The following is a 20,906-nucleotide window of genomic DNA, read 5'->3' as shown; positions in this document are numbered from 1 at the left end:
ATTCTTGGGGAAAGCTCAGGGTGGATAGAAAAATGTGTGAGAAGTGTGGACAATGGGTACAGAAGAGTAGACAAGTAAGGATGAGAGGGACAGGGATGTAGCAATCTCAATCCTTGTATGTTATTTATATTATCAAAGATTTGTATAGAAATATGCAGAAGTTTGTTTGCAGATGATGCAAAGCCAAGAACAACTATGAGAAATAGAACAAATGTTGTAGCTTTGCAAGAGGATTTGAACAGACTTGGTGAATGGAAAAAGTGAATGGAGTTCCAGTTCAATGTTGCAAAGTGTAGGTTTGAAAATTCAAGAAGCATCTTAGAGGAGGAAGAGGAAATGAGGGATCTGGGGTGATGGCGGACAGGGACCTAAAATTTTTTTAGACATTTTGCTAAAATTATGAGGGGAACAGCAGATTATGGCAATGAAGTGGATGATACTGATGTATAGGAGTAAGGAGGTTATGATTCCATTTTATATTGCTTTAATTAGACTGTATATGGATTACAATGCACAAATTTATCACTTGGTTTCATAACAAATGAGAAGATGTTGGAAAGGGTTCAGAGACAATTGACCACACTAGTTTCTTGTCTCTGAATTTAGTATGAAAACAGATTGAGAGTTCTCAAAATTGTGATCTAGTAAACAGGAGCTCCAGGAATGAGCACAAACTTACAACTCATAAAACTATTTCTTTTCACATGAATTCCACCATTCATACATTGTAACACTCATCATATTTAGTAATAAGGGTTAGACAATCTAATTTCCCTGCTCTACACACCAAACATGATATTATTTCAAGTCATTTCAGGCATCCAATAAGTAGGATGACTGTGGTCTCATAATAGGCAACAATACTGTTTACTATTTGAATAAATTCACAGGCAACATGCCACAGTGAGATTTGAACCCACAGCCTTTGGTTTGGAAATGCTGTCCAGTCAGGAAGATGAATTTTAGAGAACACATACGTTTTAAAGAAAATGGACAACATCCTTTAAAATTTCATAGCTGGAGAATGTTCTGTGGGTCTATCTATAATAAACTGCTTTTATTGAAAATGCAAATTTTACATATTTATAATATAGTTCAATATATGTACAATTTTTGAAACATGAGTCCCACCCATGAAAGATTGCAAATCTAATGTAGAACATTAGCCTACTGTATTAGTAATACAGTAGGCTAATGATTATGTAATCCAGAAATCCTACTTGAGAGACCAGACATGGAACGTTTTCAAGCCACTCCAAAGGCCTCAATTAACAAGATGATGGTAGTCTCACACCAGGTGATGGAATTTGTCTATCATCTAAAGGCAATTACAAACACCCATGTGAAATTCATACCCATAACCTGTTGGCTGAAGAGCAGTTCTTATCTACACTATCCAATGAGGTAAGAAAACTAAGAATATTCCAGGAAGGTAAATATGGAAACATGATAATCAACATTTATATTCAACAGTATTTATATTATCCTTTCTAATATAATTCAGTATACATTATTGAATTATACAGAAGACAACAGAAAACAATCTTCAGCTGTTCAAGAAACATGTATGATGCCTTCTACTCATCTCATCCATTTTAAACTAATATCAGTTATGCTTTTCTCTCTTTGAAAAAAAAAAAAAAAAAAAAAATCAGAATTGAGTCAAATGTAAATCTCATAGAAAGCACAGAATAACTAACACCTATTATTCCAAGAGAATGGCTTATGCAGTATTCAAATTATATACACTTCTAGGAAATTGTCATTTAACAAAATACACATACATTTTTTTTTAATATTCAAATTAAATTTTGGGTGCTAAGCAACTTTAAAGTCACCAATAAAGGATGACATATTTTCTACTTTTTCTATCTTCCAAGTGGAGAGATAAAGTAGAAAATGTATTTTTTGTAGAATACTTTACAAAAATATGAGTATTTTTGATATAAAATTGAGATTCATTAATTGTTAATGTTATACTATTTAAAACAAAAGCATCCAGCTATTGTTTTAAAACAATAGCTGGATGCTTCTTTAGGAATTTGTGTGTTGTGTGTGTACATACATACATACATATACACACAAAATAAAGAAAATCTCAAAAAAAAAAAACCATGATGTAAATATGAAAAAATAATAATAATAATAAGGCATGAGTAATGCATAGATAATGTATAATCTATTCTAACTGATGCGAGTCTATAATCTATAAATATGTGAGAATATAATCTATTCTGTCTGAAGGAGCTATGTGAGTGAGAGTGAATTACTTCATTCACATGGCTTCTTTAGATCATGAAAAGTCTCCTTCTCAATAGGATTATTAGCTCTATCCGATTCCATGCTGTGATCTGTAACAGATTTCTATGCAAGAAGGCTAAATTTGTCCTTTTTATTAGCCACATCTCGCAGATTTTTTTTTTTTTTTAATTCAGAAACTTCTACTATTCTAACCCATATGTATGGGAAATTGTATGAATAATGAATTCTGTAGACTCCTTTGCCATCTTTTGGCAATCTCAAAAGACTTGAGATGGTCTGAATTGTTAGTTAGAAACCCTGTTCTTTTAGCAATGTATTGACCTTAGATGGTTTGCAATATAAAGAAAAAACATGAAGTCCTTATACTGGATATCAAAGATTGGCAAGAGATTTCTTCTGTAAATAGTAGTTGGTGAATGGCTTCTTTGGAGAGACATTAAGGATGAACTTATGGCATCAAAATCAGAGTTCATCCTGCTGTTCTCATCATTTATGATGATGAATGTTGCCAAACATCTGTGAAAGTGTAAAGAGATCAAGTATGAAGAAAGTGCCATGTAATTAGCATTATATAAAAAAAAAACCTGCTTTCTAGTACCACAGTTGGTTAAGTCAGAAATAATGCAATCTTCATACAAGTTTACTAAAAAGTTTTTGCGATACTTGTCTTCACATTCTCCTAAAATAACACAGGCCAGTTGCTTTTAGTTACTGGGATAGCACCAGTGCTTTTTTGGGATGGTAAACAATAGTACGGCATACCAGAGCTATTATTATCAGTGACAGAGAGCATACATATGCAATATCATTTTCAACTTTTCTTGCTAGCAAAGAATGTACACCAGCACTTATTGTTTGACAAAAAAAAAAAAAAGCTCTGGGAACACAACCAACTTAAGTACTTCAAGTACGAGGTTTTTTTTTAATCTACATAATTCAGCTGTAATGATTTTTTTCACTGTTCAGAATACATATGTCAATAAGTGAGGTGGGGGAGGAGAGAGCACTTTTTTTTTAATGATTATATATAGAATATAAATGCTTATATCATCAGTTTAGTCAGAATGAATAATTTATTTCTTTTTTTTTAATAAATAATTTCATCCTTTAAAACGATTGGAAAAATAAATTCAAAAGTTACGATTCTTATAAAATGTCTTTTTTCAATCATCCTATGAGTAAATTCTCGTGAAAGCAGATTATGATCTAATTAAATGTGAAACAATAGCAAATAAACATAAATTTTTAGTCGATCGATTTTGTACAAACGCGGATTTGCAACAACGTTTATATCTTTATCAAATCCACAATTCAATACAAGACTAAACTAATCTTTTTCGTGTTGTTTAGAACTTTTCGAAAATATAAACTTGGTACTTTGATTACATCAATGATTACTAAAATTGTAGTTCTTACTCTTATTTTAAAATAACTTTTAAAAAGTTTGTACTCGTTAATATCTTTCGATTTTTTCCCCTCAATGTTACTACCGTAATATTTGCTGTATCTACAAAAGTTCATTAAATTACTTTTGATGAGAACAGTCATAACACAATAAAAGATATTTGACTTGGGAGGGGGGGGGGGGGGAATGCTAAAAGTTGTGTCAAAAAAATGTTCCAAATTCGCTAAATATCAGAACTGATCGGCGATCGCTATCTAGACACTGCAAATATATATTATAGGGTAAAAATTAACTAATGAAAGTTTAATATCAGAAAGTGAAACATTTGTTCCAAGAGATGAAATTCAAAACAAACCAATTGTTAAAGAAATATATAACAGAATTTAGACCAAGTTGCAGAAACTTGTATCCCGACACTCACCAGTCACACATTAGTTTGTCAGTGGATATTAAATTGCGTCGTATTACAAGAATGGCTATCACTCTTAATCGTGACAGTATTTCATCTTTTTATAACCATTACTGATTACTTGCGACGTGTTCAACGGTTTGATTACATTTAAATAAATTACCCCCATCGCAATCACTGATCAGGTTATTTACTGTAATATAAAAAATTGTCTCAGCTGTTGTATGTAATTGGCAGTACTGCCCTCTGTAGGTTACAAGATTTCATTTCTGTGGCTTGATAACTTTTAATTGTAGCCTAAAAGATCACTTATATAAGTTTTCAATAAACTATTCAAATACATAATAAAATACCTAGTATCAGTAAAATATTAATTTAAGTTAGAGTAATTTATTATTCAATCGAAATATTGTTAATATTCTCTGTTAACGAGAGTAAAATGCTCTGGAGATGGCGTTCATGTGCATTTCAAGTCGTACTGGCGGTAGTTCAAGACTTGCGTGATGATGGTTGGATGTGGATAATATAATGAGTTTAAATGGACATCATTTTAAGAGAGAGTTATTACAAAGGGATATGTATCGTTACCAGTATGGTCAAATCTAAAATCGCTTCTTAGCAGCTATGAGCAGTCCTGCGAAAAAGATACAGGTAGAGTGTAAAAAAACATTATGATTTTTATAAAAACATTATGAAATTAATATATATATATAAATTAATTATGATAGCGGTAGTTATTGAGGTTTCAGTTCTAAAACTATATAAAAATATTATTCTTTATTCTTTAATGTAAGTGCTATCAAAATGAAACTGTTTCACTCAAATTATCGTATGCCTGCTTTTTATAAGACTTTTCAACAGAACATGACGATGAATTAACTGGTTTCACGCTGAGGTGACAGGGATGTTCCCCTATCTTAAATTTTGGATTTTTTTTTTCCATCCTGCAAACCAGTCAGAATAACACCCAATTAACAGATGTATACTGGCCTCATAGCTTTAGCCATAATTCGAACCATCAACCACGAAGCACTATACTAGTAATAAATGGGGATTTGTTTATGCCAAGAGAAGCTTTGAAGATCTTATTCCATGAAATCTCATTTTGAGAATCCCGATTGTATCAAAAGTAATATAATAATATAATATAATATAATCAGAGTGGATTTTTATTTTCTTTTATGTATGTATTTTTTTTCGTGAGAAATGGACAGAATTCACTTTGGAAAAGATTGGAGTTGGCTAAATTATCTTCCTTATTTTATTTATCAGTGAAACACGTTATAGAGTTTAGAACTGATGTTACACATTCCTGAAACCTTGGTTATAAGAGTAAGAGAAAAGTAAGTACAGCAAAAAGTTGCTAAGTAGCATCTTTAATGTATTCAGGTTTGGTGAAAAGCATCAATGCCTATGCAAGTTCCATAACAGCATATATTTATTGCATTGTTTATTATATTGTAAAATTTGGTTTATTAAGTTTGCTGATTTATTATATGGCATATTAGTAGCTGGTAGATGACATCCTGTGGATTATTTAATGTGGGCAGTGTATTGTACTCTCTTCTAATTGAGTCCTTAGAGGTATCATACAATAACCAGCAAACTAAAACATAGGTCCATATTTTAAACTTTGTTTTTTTTTACTTCTTTAACTCAAGTTACTTGAATATGTTTCTTTACTTTTCAAACCTAGCTGATGCAATGCATACTTAGAAAACCTTACCCAAAGGCTAGCACTTTTGGGTCAGCTGTAAATATTAAAAAAAAAAAAGTATTAGTTATATGACACCCTCTAGTTATCTAACCATTCCAAATACTGAACATCTGGAAATTGAGCACTTCGTTATTGATGCTTTACCTGTTATATCCAAAATTATCAAACCTATCATCCTAACATTCTAATAATACCTTAACATGCAGAGACAAACAAGTTATTGTTCCTCTGTATTGAGTCTTGATAAGACCCCATCTGGACTACTGTACCCAGTTATGGGCACCAGGGTTTCTTCGTGATGGGGAGGAAGTGGAGAGGATCTAGAGACGAGTGACCAAGATGATAGCAGGTCTGTGGAATGAACCTTATGAGAACAGGTTGAGGATTTGTGGGTTGCAAAAATTGGTCGATAGGCAGAAAAAGGGTGATATGACTGAGATATTCAAATTACTGAAGGGTTACTATAAGATTAATCCGGAAGATATTTTTGAAAATAGGACTGGTGGTGGGAGGACTAGGAGCCATGCATAGAAGCTGGGCAAGAATGTGGTTAACAAGGATGTTAGAGCTAGTTTTTTTACTTGGAGAGTAGTGAATGAGTGGAATAAGCTGTCAGAGTCTGTGGTGGGTGCTACGACCGTGAATGAGTTCAAGGCAAGGTATGATAGATACTGTGTGAATGTTGAATAGTTGTTCTTGACATGATGTTAGCACCTCCCTCGATGAGTCTGTCAACTCCTTGGAGTTGCAAAGAATAATAATAACATTCACTGTTCCAGGCAACTAATTACTAACACCATGTTCCAACATAAAAATGTGCACAAATTCACATGGAGAGAAGAGGCAAGGAATAAGAAAAGTGTCATTGACTATGTTATTGTTGATAGTGATGTTTTCTCCCAGGTGCAGGACATCAGAGTGTACAGAGGATTTGAAATTGGAAGTGATCACTATTTAGTCTGAGCAGGATAAAATTGAATTTCATATTGAAAAGAATAACATGTAAGAAAGTTTTAAAGTTGAATAAAAGTTGAGCAGCTCTCAGATGTGAACTGTAGACTAAAATGCACAAAGATTATTGAAGAAAAAATGAAAGAGTTTGAGAACAGGAATCAAACCTTGGAGATTCAGTGGCAAGCCTTGAAGAAAGCCCTAATTGATTCAGCTAGAGAGGCATGTGGTGAAGTTGTCTGCAAGGATAGAAAAATTAGAACTCCATGGTGGACACAGAAAGTTAAAGAGGCAGTGAAGGAAAAGAAGAAATTTGTATCTGTATGCTCTTAGAGAATACAGAGACAAATGCAAGAATGCTAAACACTGTGTGAAACTAGCTAAACAAAAGTAATTGGAGGACTTTGGCAATAATATAGAAAATAAATATCAAGAAGGTGGCAAAATATTCTGGAGGGTGTTGAAGAAGCTTAGGAATGGAGGAAAGAGTGCTGTAAAAGGAGTTAGAGATGATAAAGGTGACATGAAAATGGAAGAAAAAGATATCCTTGAAGTATGGAGTAATTACTTTCAAAAACTGCCAAATGAAACAAGCAGTGGTGACAGCACAGGTGTAAAAAACACTGACCAGGCATGCAGTCAGGAATACATATCCATACTTGAAGTAGAAAAAGCCATCAAAGGCTTAAAATGTGGAAAGGCAGCAGGAGTAGATGATATTCGACTAGCAATGCTGAAGTATGGTGGTATAAAAGCCTTACAGTGGTTACACTGCACAGTTCAGAAAGCCTGGACAGAGGGACGAATTCCCGATGATTGGAGTATAGCTCTCATAGTACTCATATATAAAAAGGGAAATAAAACTGAATGTGATAATTACAGAGGTATTTCCCTAGTGTTCCTGGTAAGATTTATGCTAGTATACTTGAGAAACAGTTGAGAAGAATTGTGGAAAAAAAGCTTGGTGAAGAACAATCTGGATTCAGGCCAAATAGAGACTGTCAGGATCAGATCTTCACTCTATGACAAATAGTGGAGAAATCATGGGAATATAACAAAGATCTGTATTTAAGTTTTTTCGATCTAGAAAAAGCATATGACAAGGTGCCAAGAAAGAAACTATTCAATACGCTACAGTTATATGGTGTCAGTGGGACATTATATCAAGCAATACTTGATATAATGTCCCATTGTAAGGATAGAAAAATTAGGGATACAAAAAATTGAGTTGTAAATCAGCAGTTAGGATTGAAGGAAGTACAGGAAGATGGTTTAATGTTAAATCTGCTGTGAGACAAGGATGTACATTATCCCCTCTGTTATTCATTATCTATATGGATCATATTATGAAAGAAAGTGGTATTGGACCTGATATCAAAATTGGAGATGTTAATGTCAGCTCTTTGCTTTATGCGAATGATGTTATACTTATAAATAAATCTGCTACAAGTCTGCAAGATTCTCTGACTAAATTGAATAACTGTTGTAATAGATTGGTATGAAGGTCAGCAGTAAAACGACAAAGACAATGAAAATAGGCAGAATCATTGAAAATGTCAACTCTGTTGTGAATGGAGAACCTGTGGAACAAGTAAAACATTTCAGCTACTTAGGCACGATTTTTACTGAAGATGGTAAATTAAATATAGAAATAGACAACAGAATCAGCAAAGCTGGTATGGTGGGAAGTCAATTGAATAAATTCATATGGAATAAGAGAGAAATTAGTCGGAACACTAAATTAGCTGTATACAAGACAGTGTTCAAACCAGTTTTAACTTATGGATTTGAGAGCTGGTCAGAAGTAAAACACTTGACCAAAGACTAGAGGCCGCAGATATGAGAGTCCCGAGAAAGATTAGAGGCGTGAACAGATGACATCAATGGCAATATCATATTAAAAATAAGGATATTAGGAAAGAACTTGACATTGTCAGCATCCAGGAATGCGTTAGCAGAGCTAATCTCAGGTGGTATGGTCACTTAAATAGAATGGGAGAGGAAAGATTAGCAAAACAAGTGTTCTCTGTCAGGTTGGCAGGAAAACGACCCAGAGGAAGACCAAGATATAGGTGGATTGATATGGTACAAAGTGCCTTAGACGATAGAAATATAAGATGTGATAATGTTGGAGTCTTGACAAGTAACAGACTGATTTGGAGGAAAATTGTAGATAGGAAGTTAGTAATGATGTAATTTTTTCATGTAGTACTATCATATCCTGTACACCCCTTGAGGATACATGGCAGGAATTTGATGATATACTGAATATTAATTCTAACGAAGCGTTAATTTCCACTCTTTTAATCAGAATATTAAAACCAGTTGATTTTAAACGTCGGAGGATTAAAATATCATTTATTGGAGTGATATTGATTCCTTTGGAAACACAACAGGGAAGACTGTTGCACAATACAGCAGTTGCAGGGATAGAGGAGGAAAAGAAACTTGTGCTGTGGGTTTTGATGAGCACTGTGAAGGGATGTTGATCAGCTACTGCATGTGTTTCAACAAGCTAAGTGGGGGGAATTATTGATACTATTTCGGATGAACATTTCCATGGAAATATTTGTAGAATACACATATTGTGGAAACCAAACATCTGTGCGAAAGTGGGTGGAGTGAATTGGTAAAAGATGAGTCATTAATAAGTCCAATTGCTCTCTGTATTGAATCAAGCATTTTGAGAAAGCTTTTAGTTTTCTCACCCCATATGTAAAAGCAGTATCCAATAGCTGGGCGGTTTTTGTGATTTAATAAGGTTAACAGCTGTTTCAGGGGTGAAGTATGTCTTGAGCGAAAGAGAAATCCTAGTTTTATGGAAGTTGAGGATGCAATGATTGTGATGTGTTTGTCAGGAGAGTCTTGATGTCAGGATAATTCCAAGAAGAGAAATCTCAAATTGTCTGTACATTTAGGTGTTGTTAAACATAATACTGGGAGATAATGGTTCTTTTTATGAGAAATAAGACAGAACTGGGTTTTATTAGCATTGAAATTGATAAGGTTATCTGAACCCCATTGGAGGATGGCTTGGAGATCAGAATTGAGGGCTGTGGTTCTGTAGGAGTGTAGCGTGCTGTCATCTGCAAAGCTGTGTATTGAATTGGAGATCACTGAAGTAGGTCATTAATATATAGCAGGAAGAGGGTTGTGAAAGGACAGAACCTTGTGGAACCTCGGCATTAGTTGAATGGTGAGAGAATAAGGAACCATCTACCACCACACATAGTGTGCATCCAGACAGAAAGCTGGCAGTCCAACTTCAGAGGTCCTGAGATAGGCCAAACAATGGTAGTTTGCATAGTAGGCCTTTGTGCCAGACCTGGTCAAACACTATGGAGATATCAAGTGCAACCACCTGAGATTCGCCCAACTTCTCCATGGCATTTGTGATGTGATAGGTGACGTGAGTAGATTTTCTGTTGATTGACAGCAACAGAATCCATACTGGTGGTCGTTTATTAAGTAGGTGCCTTCAATGTAGTGTAAGAGTTGGGAATTGATGATTTTTTCCATTAATTTAGACAGGACTGAGGTGAGTGAGATAGGGTGGTAGTTGGATGGCAGTGATTTGTTGCCCTTCTTGGGAATAGGTTGAATATAGGCCAATTTCCAGGCTGTGGGATAGATACCAGTGGAGTAAGAGAGAATATACAGGCAACATAAGATAGGAGTCATTTCTGGTGCACAAACTTTCAGGAATTGAAGGAATGCCATCAGAGCCAGGAGTTTTTTTTGTGTTTAATTTGGACATTATTTGATATGTTTACCACTATAGTGTAAAATTTAGTAATTGTTTACATAGCAAATCTGATGGGAAATTGCTTTTGGCTTTCATTATCTTTTGTGCTAGAGTTAGATACTATAGTGTCCTTTTTTTTTTTTTAATCTCCATTATTATTATTATGTGACACCTCCAGGGAGTCAAGACTCATCTAGGGAGAGTGTGCCAACAGCATCGAACGATTGGTCCCCTTCCAATGCATTTAACTCTGCTTTGCAGATGACAGCACGCTACACTCCTACAGAACCACAGCCCTCAAAGTTCAAATTTGATTATTTTCCTTGAAATGTGAAATGCTATGAAATCAACTGATCAGACTTCATGTAAATCTCTAAATTTTGGGAAGTGATCACTCTTAATTGTTCATAAGTTTTTAATTTTTTTATCTATGCAACTTTTTACAATTGTTTCTTTGATCTCTAATAGTGTATCAGTGTCTATCCTCAGTCATACTTGGCTGCAACTGAGACATGAAGTAGTATACACATGATTTATGACTCATTGTCATTCATGTTTTGAATGTGGTTAACAGTCTGTCTCCCCTGATGTCCACATAACATTGGATAAAATATATTGGAGTTTCTGAAATAAAATTCTATCTATCTATATATATATATGTGTGTGTGTGTGTTATTATTATTATATAACACCTCCAGGGAGTCCAAAGACTTATCAAGGGAGGGCACCTACTCCACAACTCTCCTTCTCCACCACTCAAATCCACCAACTACAACTATGTTCATCATTTACACCAAAGCCATCTACCACCACTAGTATTTTCACAGACAATCGCAAACATCTATGCCCACGGCAGGATTTGAACCCACAGCCTTTTGGCTGGAGAGCAGATACGCTATAACCACTTGGCGTAGACTGGCCTGTGTAAAGCTGTGAAACTTATTTAAATACATTTCTATTATTTCCGGTTAAGGATGACAGTCATAGCTCATCAGAAAGTAAAGATAGTAGATTCAAAATTTGGCAATAGCTTTTGTATTTACAATAAGAATTGCAGTATTAAATATAATCACATTGTGGGGTTAGTTTTTTAGGTACCTCAAGGAAATGGTTAGTTTCGTGATATATATCTTGTTAAACTTTGTTATTGCTTGGAATTCTTATCCATCTGATATATATCTTTCGCTACCTCTTATGTATAGGGTTGATATTAAAAAAAAATCTGTTAATTTGTAAAGCTTTTATTACATGGAAAAATTATGCAATCTTTGCATATTTTTTTTTTCCTTTCCAAATCATGGTCTCTGTAGAATAAAATATAGATCTCTTTGAACCAAATACAAAATTTGAGAATGCTATAATGTTTAGTTCCCACAGCAAGATGTGAAACATTATTATGATTCAGAGGTATTGACAATAAGAATAAAACCCCTTTGCCCATTGTTTTTGTAAGCAGAACTTACAAAAACGATGGGCAAAGAAAATTTCACCATAACTGATGGATGGTTTAACAGTTGGAAAAAGCAAGAGAATATTGTGTACAAGCATATTCATGGTGAAGAAAAAAGCGCCGATTTTTTATCAACTGATGCATGGATATTGTTGACCGAGTGGCCAACAATTATTGCTGAATAGTCTTCCGAGGATATTTACAATGCAGACAAAACAGGACTCTATTTTTGTGCAATGCCTGAGCATACTTATTTGTTTAAAAAATGAAAGTACTGTACTAAAGGATTTAAATCTTCAAAAGAGTGAGTGACAGTTCTTTGATGTACTAATATGAAAGGTGAGAAATGAGAGCGCCTAGTGATTGGAAAAAGTAAAAATCAGGGGTGTTTCAAAGGTGTCAAAAGTTTGCCTATTGACTACTGTTCTAGTGCAAATGCTTGGATGACTAATGACATTTTCAACAATTGGTTAGTTAAGTGGGATCTTAAATTAAAGAACATCAAAGTAATTTTCTTGCCTTCGAACACTACATTGTTAATTCAACCATGTAAACAAGGCATCATGCGAGCTTTTAAAGCTTATTATTGCAGAGGCACTTCGTGCGAGAATTATAGCTGAACTTGATTATATAAAAGACCAATCTGGTGCAATTGCAAAAAAAGATTTCCCTTCTTGATGCATTGCATTTGGTAGCAATGTCATGGAAGCAAATCTCAGAGAAGACTATTAAAAACTGCTTCCAAAAATGTGGATTTTTTTATAGGTTTTATTTCTGGGAAAATTCCCATGTTGGATTTTTTAAAACAAACTCTGAAACTCCTTCTGAAGAATTTGAATATCTTACAAATGAAATTTTTGATAAAACCCCAGATATGTCAAAAAAGAATTTGAAAATTGGTCAGATATTGATAATGTTGAAATGGTGGCTACAATGACAGTGTTGCAAATATGTTAAGCTGCTTCCGATGAGAACTTTAAACTAATAGAAGAAAGTGAACCTAATACAAGTATAGAATAACCAATTTTAGAAGCTGCTCCAACCACTGCCCAGATGCAAGATGCTCTATGAATGCTTTGTCTCAGTGTGTGTGCAACATAGAGCGACAAACTTCGAAAGGCATTATGAGTATGAGCAATTTATTCATGAACTACTGTATTCAAACAGACAATACTAGATAAGTTTCTAAAATAAATTTTATGTTGTAGATTATTAAAATGTTGTTTATAACAATAAATTGAAATAAATGATGCAATTTTTTATATCCTTTGCTTATTGTTATCAAAAAACGACTGCCCCAAAGTGATCACAATAAGCGGCATCTACTGTACATGGTGGAGACAGAGTTGTGGAGTGGGTGCCCTCCCTTGATGAGGCTTTGGACTCCCTGGAGGTGTCACGTGGTAATAATGTTCCTTGAATTTTGTGTTTCTATCAGTCATCACCCCAAGATCCCCTGCCACCCCCCCCCACACACACACTTCCTCCAGTGTAATTCTTTCATCAAAGTATGCAGTCTCCGATTGCTATATCCCAAACTTCGAGACTTTACATTTAGCTGAATTAAACTGATCCACATTCATCTGTCCAGTTTATTCATATCCATTTGAAGGGTTACCACATCTGCACTACTACTAATAACCATTATCAACTTCAAACAACTGAATAATCCCCTTAAATCCATTGACAATGTCATTAATATAAAGGTTAAACAATACAGTTTCCAATACAAAATTAATAACGGAAAAAACTCACGTACAAAGATTATTTAATAGTATAATTTTCGCCTGTGTGTCACAGGCATCTTCAGTACATTAAGCTCAAATTAAACGATAACTGACAATTCCAAAAAGTGCCACCTAATGGCGCTTTTTTGAATTGTCAGTTATTATTTAATTTGAGCTTAATGTACTGAAGATGCCTGTGACACACAGGCGAAAATTATACTATTAAATAATCTTTGTACGTGAGTTTTTTCTGTTATTAATTTTGTATCGATCACGGTATACCTCTTTTAAAACTTAATACAGGTTCCAGTACTGAGTTCTGAGCCCTCTTGTAACCTTCTGCTTCCTTGATACCACTCCCTCATACACAACTCTCTGATATCTCATATCAGCTTATGTGGCACCCTGTCAAATGCCTTTGTAAAATCCAAAAAAATGGCAAAATATTTTGCTATATAGTGAAACCTGTGGAGTATCTATAACTATAAAGTAGCACATATGCCACAGTAAATAACTTCTTTATTAAGTAAATATTTCGCCTTATGTTATCATAAGACATCATCAGTACAATTTTCGAGCAACAATAGGAATTGGATTAAAAAACAGTAGTACGCACTTAGATTGGAATCTCTCTACAAATACAGTTGCGTGTTTGTAGCTTAGAACTAATTAAAAAAAAAAAAAACACCTAAATGAATTTTCACTCTCGACTCAAAACCAACAATGTGACTGCAATACACTGATGATGTTTTTGAGTTTGGAGCCACACAGAACCAGAACTCGACGCATTTCTACAAAAAATCAACACCCTACATTCCCATATCAAGTTCACACTAGACAAAGAATCATCAAATGGTATTTCCTTTCTTGATGTACACATCCAACATAAGCAAGATCGATCCATTTCCACTTCTGTCTACCAAAAACCAAATTTTTCAGCTTGTTATATCCACAACACATCAGATCTCTATCTATCTCAAAGTTATGGCATAAAATCTTCAGTATCCAGAGCATACAAGATTTGTTCTTTGGAAGAATCTCTAAAACCCTAAATGGATATAATCTAATAATAACCCAAAAAATAATCAACCACTCTCCTAAAAATTGACCCAGACAAGAAGAAGCCTACAGGACTCCTATACCATATATTAAAGGCATCTCTGAACATGGCAAAAATTATGAAAAAATATCAACTCACTGCTACCTATAAACCCATCAATCAAATTCACAACTTGCTACCTGGCATATACGAAGTACTATGTTCATGTAAATTGTCTTACTATGGACAAACAGGAAGATCTGTAAATAAACATATCTCTGAACATCAAGACTATGTCTGTTTCATCAAACCTCATAAATCTGGCCTTACACAACATGGAATTGAAAATGCTAACCACAGGATTCAATGGAATAATGATAGGCTGCTACATAGATCTATATATAAACATGAACATTTATATAAAGAAAGTGATGAGGCCTTACTTCACAGACCTTATCTTAATCGAAACGAATGTCTCACTATTCCAAAAGTTTGGGAAATTGTTATCCTCGATGCATTAAATAAATGTAGCTGTTATATTTTAATTTAATTAATTCTAATTTCAGCCCATTAGTTTTAAGCCATGAACATGTGACTGTATATGTAGTGGGATTCCAATTTAAGCATGCACACTACTGTTTTTTTAATTCAATTCCTATTGTTGCTCGAAAATTGTACTGATGTCTTATATCATAATACAAAATATTTACATAATAAAGTTATTTAATGTAGCATGAATGTTACTTTATAGTTACTGACAGAATATGCCTTTCCCTCATCAACTGCTCCTGTCACTTTATTATAAAAGGCAATCAGATTACTGAAACATCAGTGCCCTTTAACAAATTCATTCTGACTCTCACAGACAGCATTACTCTTATCTGCTCAATTCTGTAAATGATCCCTCACTAATTTCTCCAAAATCTTAAATATGAAATACTAACTGGTCTGTAGTTTGACACTTCTATTCTACTACCACCCTTGTGCAATGGCCCTATCTTACTCCCTTCCACTCCTTTTGCACCTTTTCAATAGCCACTCATTGAAAAGCTAGGTTAACACATTAACTAGGTCAGTTCTTTAGCACATTCTCTCAAAACTTATGGCAAAATCTCATTCAGTCCCATTGCTTTATTGACATCCAAAGTACTCAGTATTTGAAAGACGCACTATTCTTGCACTTCTAAACCTCAAGCCTATCCCATCTCTCTCTAGTCTAGTATTAAAACCTATTTCTCCAGGATGAAATAACCCAATAAAGTATTCATTGAACAGCTCCACTGCCTTTTGCATCTGGATAAAAACGGCAGTCACTCTACTGCCGTTTTTATCCAGAAATGTCATGCTTCCACAATCGTTCCTCCTCCTGGCCACATAATGAAAGAATTCCTTATGATTTTCTTTGAATGTCAGGGCCAATCTCTTCATGTTCCAGTTTTGCCTTCCTTACCATACTAGTCCTGGCCCAAGTCTTACATTCTTCGTCACTTTACACCAATTGTGTTCTCTTTTTCACTCATGGTATATAACTTACCATTACTGCTAATAAATATTCCTTCACCAGTTCCCGAGCACTGATATCTCGCCCTTCCAATTCCTCCACCATGGCACTGCCCCAAGCTGATTTCAAAGATTACTATAATCACCTGCCTTATAGTTCCACATACATTCTCTTTGATACCCCTGCATGTCTTTATCTTCCAAGTCAAAACCACATGGTCAATCTCTCCAACTAGGAGCAGAGATGTCTTCTCAACTATAATCAGATCTTCTGATGCTATGACCAAATCTATAACTCTTGAACCTCATATTCCTTTTATTACATTTTCGTAAGACATTTGTCCCTCATAACTTCCTGAAATTCCATTTTCATAGTACATGGTTTCCTCTTCCCTGTTTATACTGTAGTAGTTAGATTCAACCATAATAATCATTCTTTTTGCCAAGCTCAACTGTATAAACATATCCTGCTCTTCACTCTCTATGCTCCCTCACTTATAGCAACACTCCACTAAATATCCTGTCCTGCTTACCTCCACCTCACACCATATGCTATCAAAACCATTAGTGCCATTTACTTTCAAATCCTCCACTTTGAGAGGACACAATTCCTCACTTATCATAAGCAGTACTCCACTTGCCATTCCTATCCTGCTATACCCTGCTACTTCTATTCCTGTCAGTATAAACATAACCTTTGATTTATAGAATATATATATAGGCGTTCGGTCTGAGCTTTTCTACATATTCAGAATATTATTCTCCTCAGAATATTTCTACTATAAAATATTTATTCATTAAAAATGCTTAGAAAACTAAAATGACAAATTCCAGAACTTCTCGTGGAACACCTATTCACCTTCCCCAGAACACAGTTTGAGAAACCCTGGTCTATAATTTGCTGCCACAGACTCGGATCCTCCTTTATGAAAAGGAATTATTTTTCCCTTCTTCCACTCTCTTGGAATTTTGCCAGAGCGTTGTCAAAGGGGCATCACCTGTTCCCTAGCACATTCTCTTAAAATGAGAGATGATATCCCATCCAGTCTCACAGCTGTATTTGCATTCAGATTCTGCAATATTCTAAGCATCTCCAATTTATCAAGCTCTGTTCTCACATCACTCTTTGTCGCCTCTGTCATATCTTCTCCTGGATGATATACTCCTTGCAAAGTGGTCACTCAGTAGCTCAACAAATTAAATTGCCTCTACCATCTGCATTCATTAAAGTCATTTTTCATAGTCATTCTTCTTCCTACTTGCCATATAACAAAAAAAAAAAAAAATTGGGGGATTTCCTTTCACTTGCTCTGATAACTTCTCGTAATCTGATTTTGCCTTCCTTACCATGCCGTGGTCGCCTTACTTGCCAAGGAGTTAATTCAGTTGCATTAAAGCAACCACCTTTTATAATAATTATTATATTGATACGCATCACTGGCTTGTTTAAAAAGCCTCAGAATTGCATCCTGATTCATTTTCACCTTCTAAAGCCCAGAAAAAGACATTTGAGCAGCGTCTTGGAATACTAAGAAATGTCACCGGTAAGGAAGAGATCTAAAATGAAGTTTGTTGGGGGTTTCTTTGGTATGCAGGTGAGCAATTTATGAAATCACTTGTTGTAAAATGTATCACCATCTCTGACTGCTTGATCAATGCAGTTGAAAAAGGAAAGCCAGTTGGAGTTGAGAACGTTAAAATCTCCAAGCAAGATAACCTCACACAAATTGTTCACATGCATACCAGAAAAATTGGCATTTAAAGAAAGGAAGTCAAAAGTGCAGATTAGCGAGTGGCTTTAGAAGAGAGAGTGAAGTGATAGGACATGTAAATCAGAATATTGCTGAGATTTTTTTTTTTTTTTAAGCCAAAGAAGATGAGAGAGGATATTCTTTCTCATCTTGGAAATTCTTTGACATGGTATATCAGAACAAAGACATCCACATATGACACCTTTGAGATGAATCACTGTAATTGCTGAAAATTCAGTAAGTAATTATTGAAACTAAAATTTGTGTTTGTTGGGAAAAGGGTTTGCAGACTCCATCTCCAGATGGAAATGAACATTCCTGAGGTTGAAACTAAAACGAGTGTATTTATTAGGTGAATTTAAGGCTTTTTGCTCTTATCTGCGTGTAATTCTTTCTCTTCCTTCGAATTTTCATAGGGCTGTTTTGAGTTGAGTTAAAATTGGAAGTGATATGGAATATATAGTAATGAATCTCTTACTAAGCCAGCAAACGGCTGAATTTCAACTCCTCTGCACATCTTGGTCTCGGCAGTGCCCTAACATAACACTACCTGAACTTCGTCCAGACACAACTGGAAAAATTAGTGGCAGCATGATTATTTGCCAGGTAATCTGGAAGCCTCCTGGTGCCTTTATTAGTCTAGTAAACAGTATCTAACAGCTAAGGCCTAGCACAGCTGCTCTCCAACATGCCACAGTTTCAAATTTTATCATAGGTAACAAAAAAAGAAGTTTGTTTGAATGACTGAATCATTTTTAAGAACTCGGTACTTTTAAAACTTTATAAATATGTGTTGTTAGATTTCCTAAGAAAAATTGGTTCGAGAACATTTTGAAAATTTTGAGTGAGTGATATATTCGTTACATCATAACTGCCAGTTCTAGAGAACTAGTCCCAGCTTACTACTGCTTATCTTTTTTTTTTTAATTATATTGGTTCATTATTGGTACTAATTTTACAAGATAATGTATTGAAACGTATGTTTAATGTCATTTGAAAATGCATGCCCCTGGTTTAATTTTTAATTATTGCAGTTGAAAAGGGAAAAAAATCTCTTTTTATACAGCATTATTTCCCGTTTTACTCATTCATTTTCGAAATAAATAAATTTTAAGTATTGCATCCACGTTTGTATGACGTGCACTATACGAAATACCCCTTTGAGTAAATGAAATGAGCACGTGACCATCCTCGTTCTCCGGGTAACCATTTGTGCAAAAAGTATTCTTTTAATGACTAATATTGTCACTATTAATTTATAATTTTAAATGGGCATCAAAAGAATTATTTTGCTCACGTTTATGATAACTTTTTTTTTTTTATTATCGCATGAAAGACTGATTTAAATGCTTTAAATGAATGACCTAAGTTTTCTGCTTACGTTTGCAAGTTGTATGTAAGCTCTCTACGAACTGCGATTCTAATGCTTTCACAAAGAGTAAGAGTATGACATGCCCAAAGTGTTCGCACTCATCACTACATCCTGTTTATCGGAGTACGAGATAACTCCCTCCTGCCTCGTTAACGAAATAAGGCTCGATAGGAGAGGAAAGAATTTGATTAGTCTGTGGTTAGGCATCATCTCTTCACGGTTAAAAGCATCCTAGATTTGGCCAGCTCCTTGAACTATGAATATTATAAAGAGGGTCGTTGACATCATTAAATGCATTTTTTTTTATCATCTCCTGTTTATTCCAACCCCAACATAAAAAGATGAAAAATTTAAATGTTTGCTTTCATAAAAGTGAAGGGAAAGGTTTGGGGTTAATAAAATGTGATTGTTTGGGACATTTTGTTATCGCGCAAGGTCAGATGAGAAAACATCAAATTACAGCAAGCGCCTAATGCGTTCTTTAAAACAGGCGCATTAATCGAAAACGCACTAATCGAATATAACCCATGGGAAAATGTATAATTCGTTCCTCAGATTTCTTTTTTGACCCTTAATTATTTTTTTTAAAATAAAACAATTAGAGTATGTCTCAGGGCCTAGTTAAAGGAAAACCATGAAGCTGAAAGTCAATAAAACATATTCAGAATATAAATTTATTATTCTGCTTCTTAACAAAGAATTGAGCTAACGTAGTTTGGCGGGCATTCTGTTTCTTTTTTTCATACAATTGACGGTATGGCCCTGTTGCCTCTTCTGCAAATTTTACTAGTTCTCTCTTCACCAGGGTCAGTTTCTAAGCATTACTGCTTAAAAACTTTGATTGTACGAAAACTATTTTCAAATCGTTTCTGTGAAACCTCTTTGGGCTTGTCAGTGATTAAATTTTCTTCAGGATCTTCCTGCTGTGTATCTAAATTTAGCAGGTCGGAATCACTCAACTTCTCAGAATGAGATTTAATTAACTTAGATTCATTTGAAAAGCCTCTAAAAGCATTTGCACAATGTGGAAGAATGTGCTTCCAAACGGCTGGCATATTGCTAGCAGTAATTTTATTCGACTTTGCGACTTCATAACCAGGCTGAGATTTCTCTGATTTGGCTAGAAAAGTCTTGGAAGGCATTTGCTTCCTTCCAAAAAAAAAAAAAAAAAAAAAAGGCCTGTTCATCGACATTAAATATTTGTTGATCACAATAGTCTCCTTACACAATTTTCTTCAAAATCTCTGGATATCTCCTTATCTGCACTTGTAGCTTCTCCTGTGATTAGAACATTATGCAGGCTATTTCTCGTTTTGAAACGCTCAAATCACCCAGCACTAACATGGAATTCTTCTTTTCCATCATTGATAGCCCTTTCTTTCCAGGTTACAAAGAGACTTTTGATTTAATAAGGCCAGTGTTTAGCTGGATCCGTTTTTGGTTACAATCTTCGATCCATGTAAAAAGAAGTCTCTCTAATTCAATCATTCTAATACTTTGCGTGCATGCATGATGAACTTAAGCAGCCTTACCCTTTCTCTTTGTATTCAGCAGTCGAATCACCCATTTTTGAGTTCT

The 20,906-nt window shown here is 34.6% G+C and overlaps 2 protein-coding genes across 6 annotated transcripts in view; one reads left to right on the top strand and one right to left on the bottom strand.

Moving 5' to 3' along the window:
• Positions 1 to 4,292, bottom strand: part of kel (kelch protein) — a 181,102-nt gene extending 176,810 nt beyond the window's left edge. For all 5 annotated transcript variants that reach the window (XM_090403590.1, XM_090403594.1, XM_090403592.1 and 2 more), the window contains exon 1: positions 4,089 to 4,292. Coding sequence is in view for 1 of the 5 variants with exons in the window: in XM_090403593.1 (XP_090259719.1) it covers positions 4,089 to 4,099 (11 nt within the window). In the remaining 4 variants the exon portion in view is untranslated. The remainder of the gene's footprint in view (positions 1 to 4,088) is intronic.
• A 311-nt stretch (positions 4,293 to 4,603) lies between these two features.
• The window catches only part of LOC150099259 (uncharacterized), a 111,285-nt gene continuing 94,982 nt past the window's right edge, over positions 4,604 to 20,906 (top strand). The window contains exon 1 of the mRNA XM_090404427.1: positions 4,604 to 4,727. Coding sequence (XP_090260553.1) covers positions 4,701 to 4,727 — 27 coding nt within the window. The 5' untranslated portion in view covers positions 4,604 to 4,700. The remainder of the gene's footprint in view (positions 4,728 to 20,906) is intronic.

This window comes from Typopeltis vanoorti, chromosome 14 (assembly GCF_054136105.1).
Source record: "Typopeltis vanoorti isolate ZY-2024b chromosome 14, IOZ_Tvanoo_1.0, whole genome shotgun sequence".
NCBI lineage: Eukaryota > Metazoa > Arthropoda > Arachnida > Uropygi > Thelyphonidae > Typopeltis > Typopeltis vanoorti.
The sequence above is the reverse complement of the archived record's forward strand: the minus strand, read 5'-3'. Positions and strand labels throughout refer to the sequence as shown.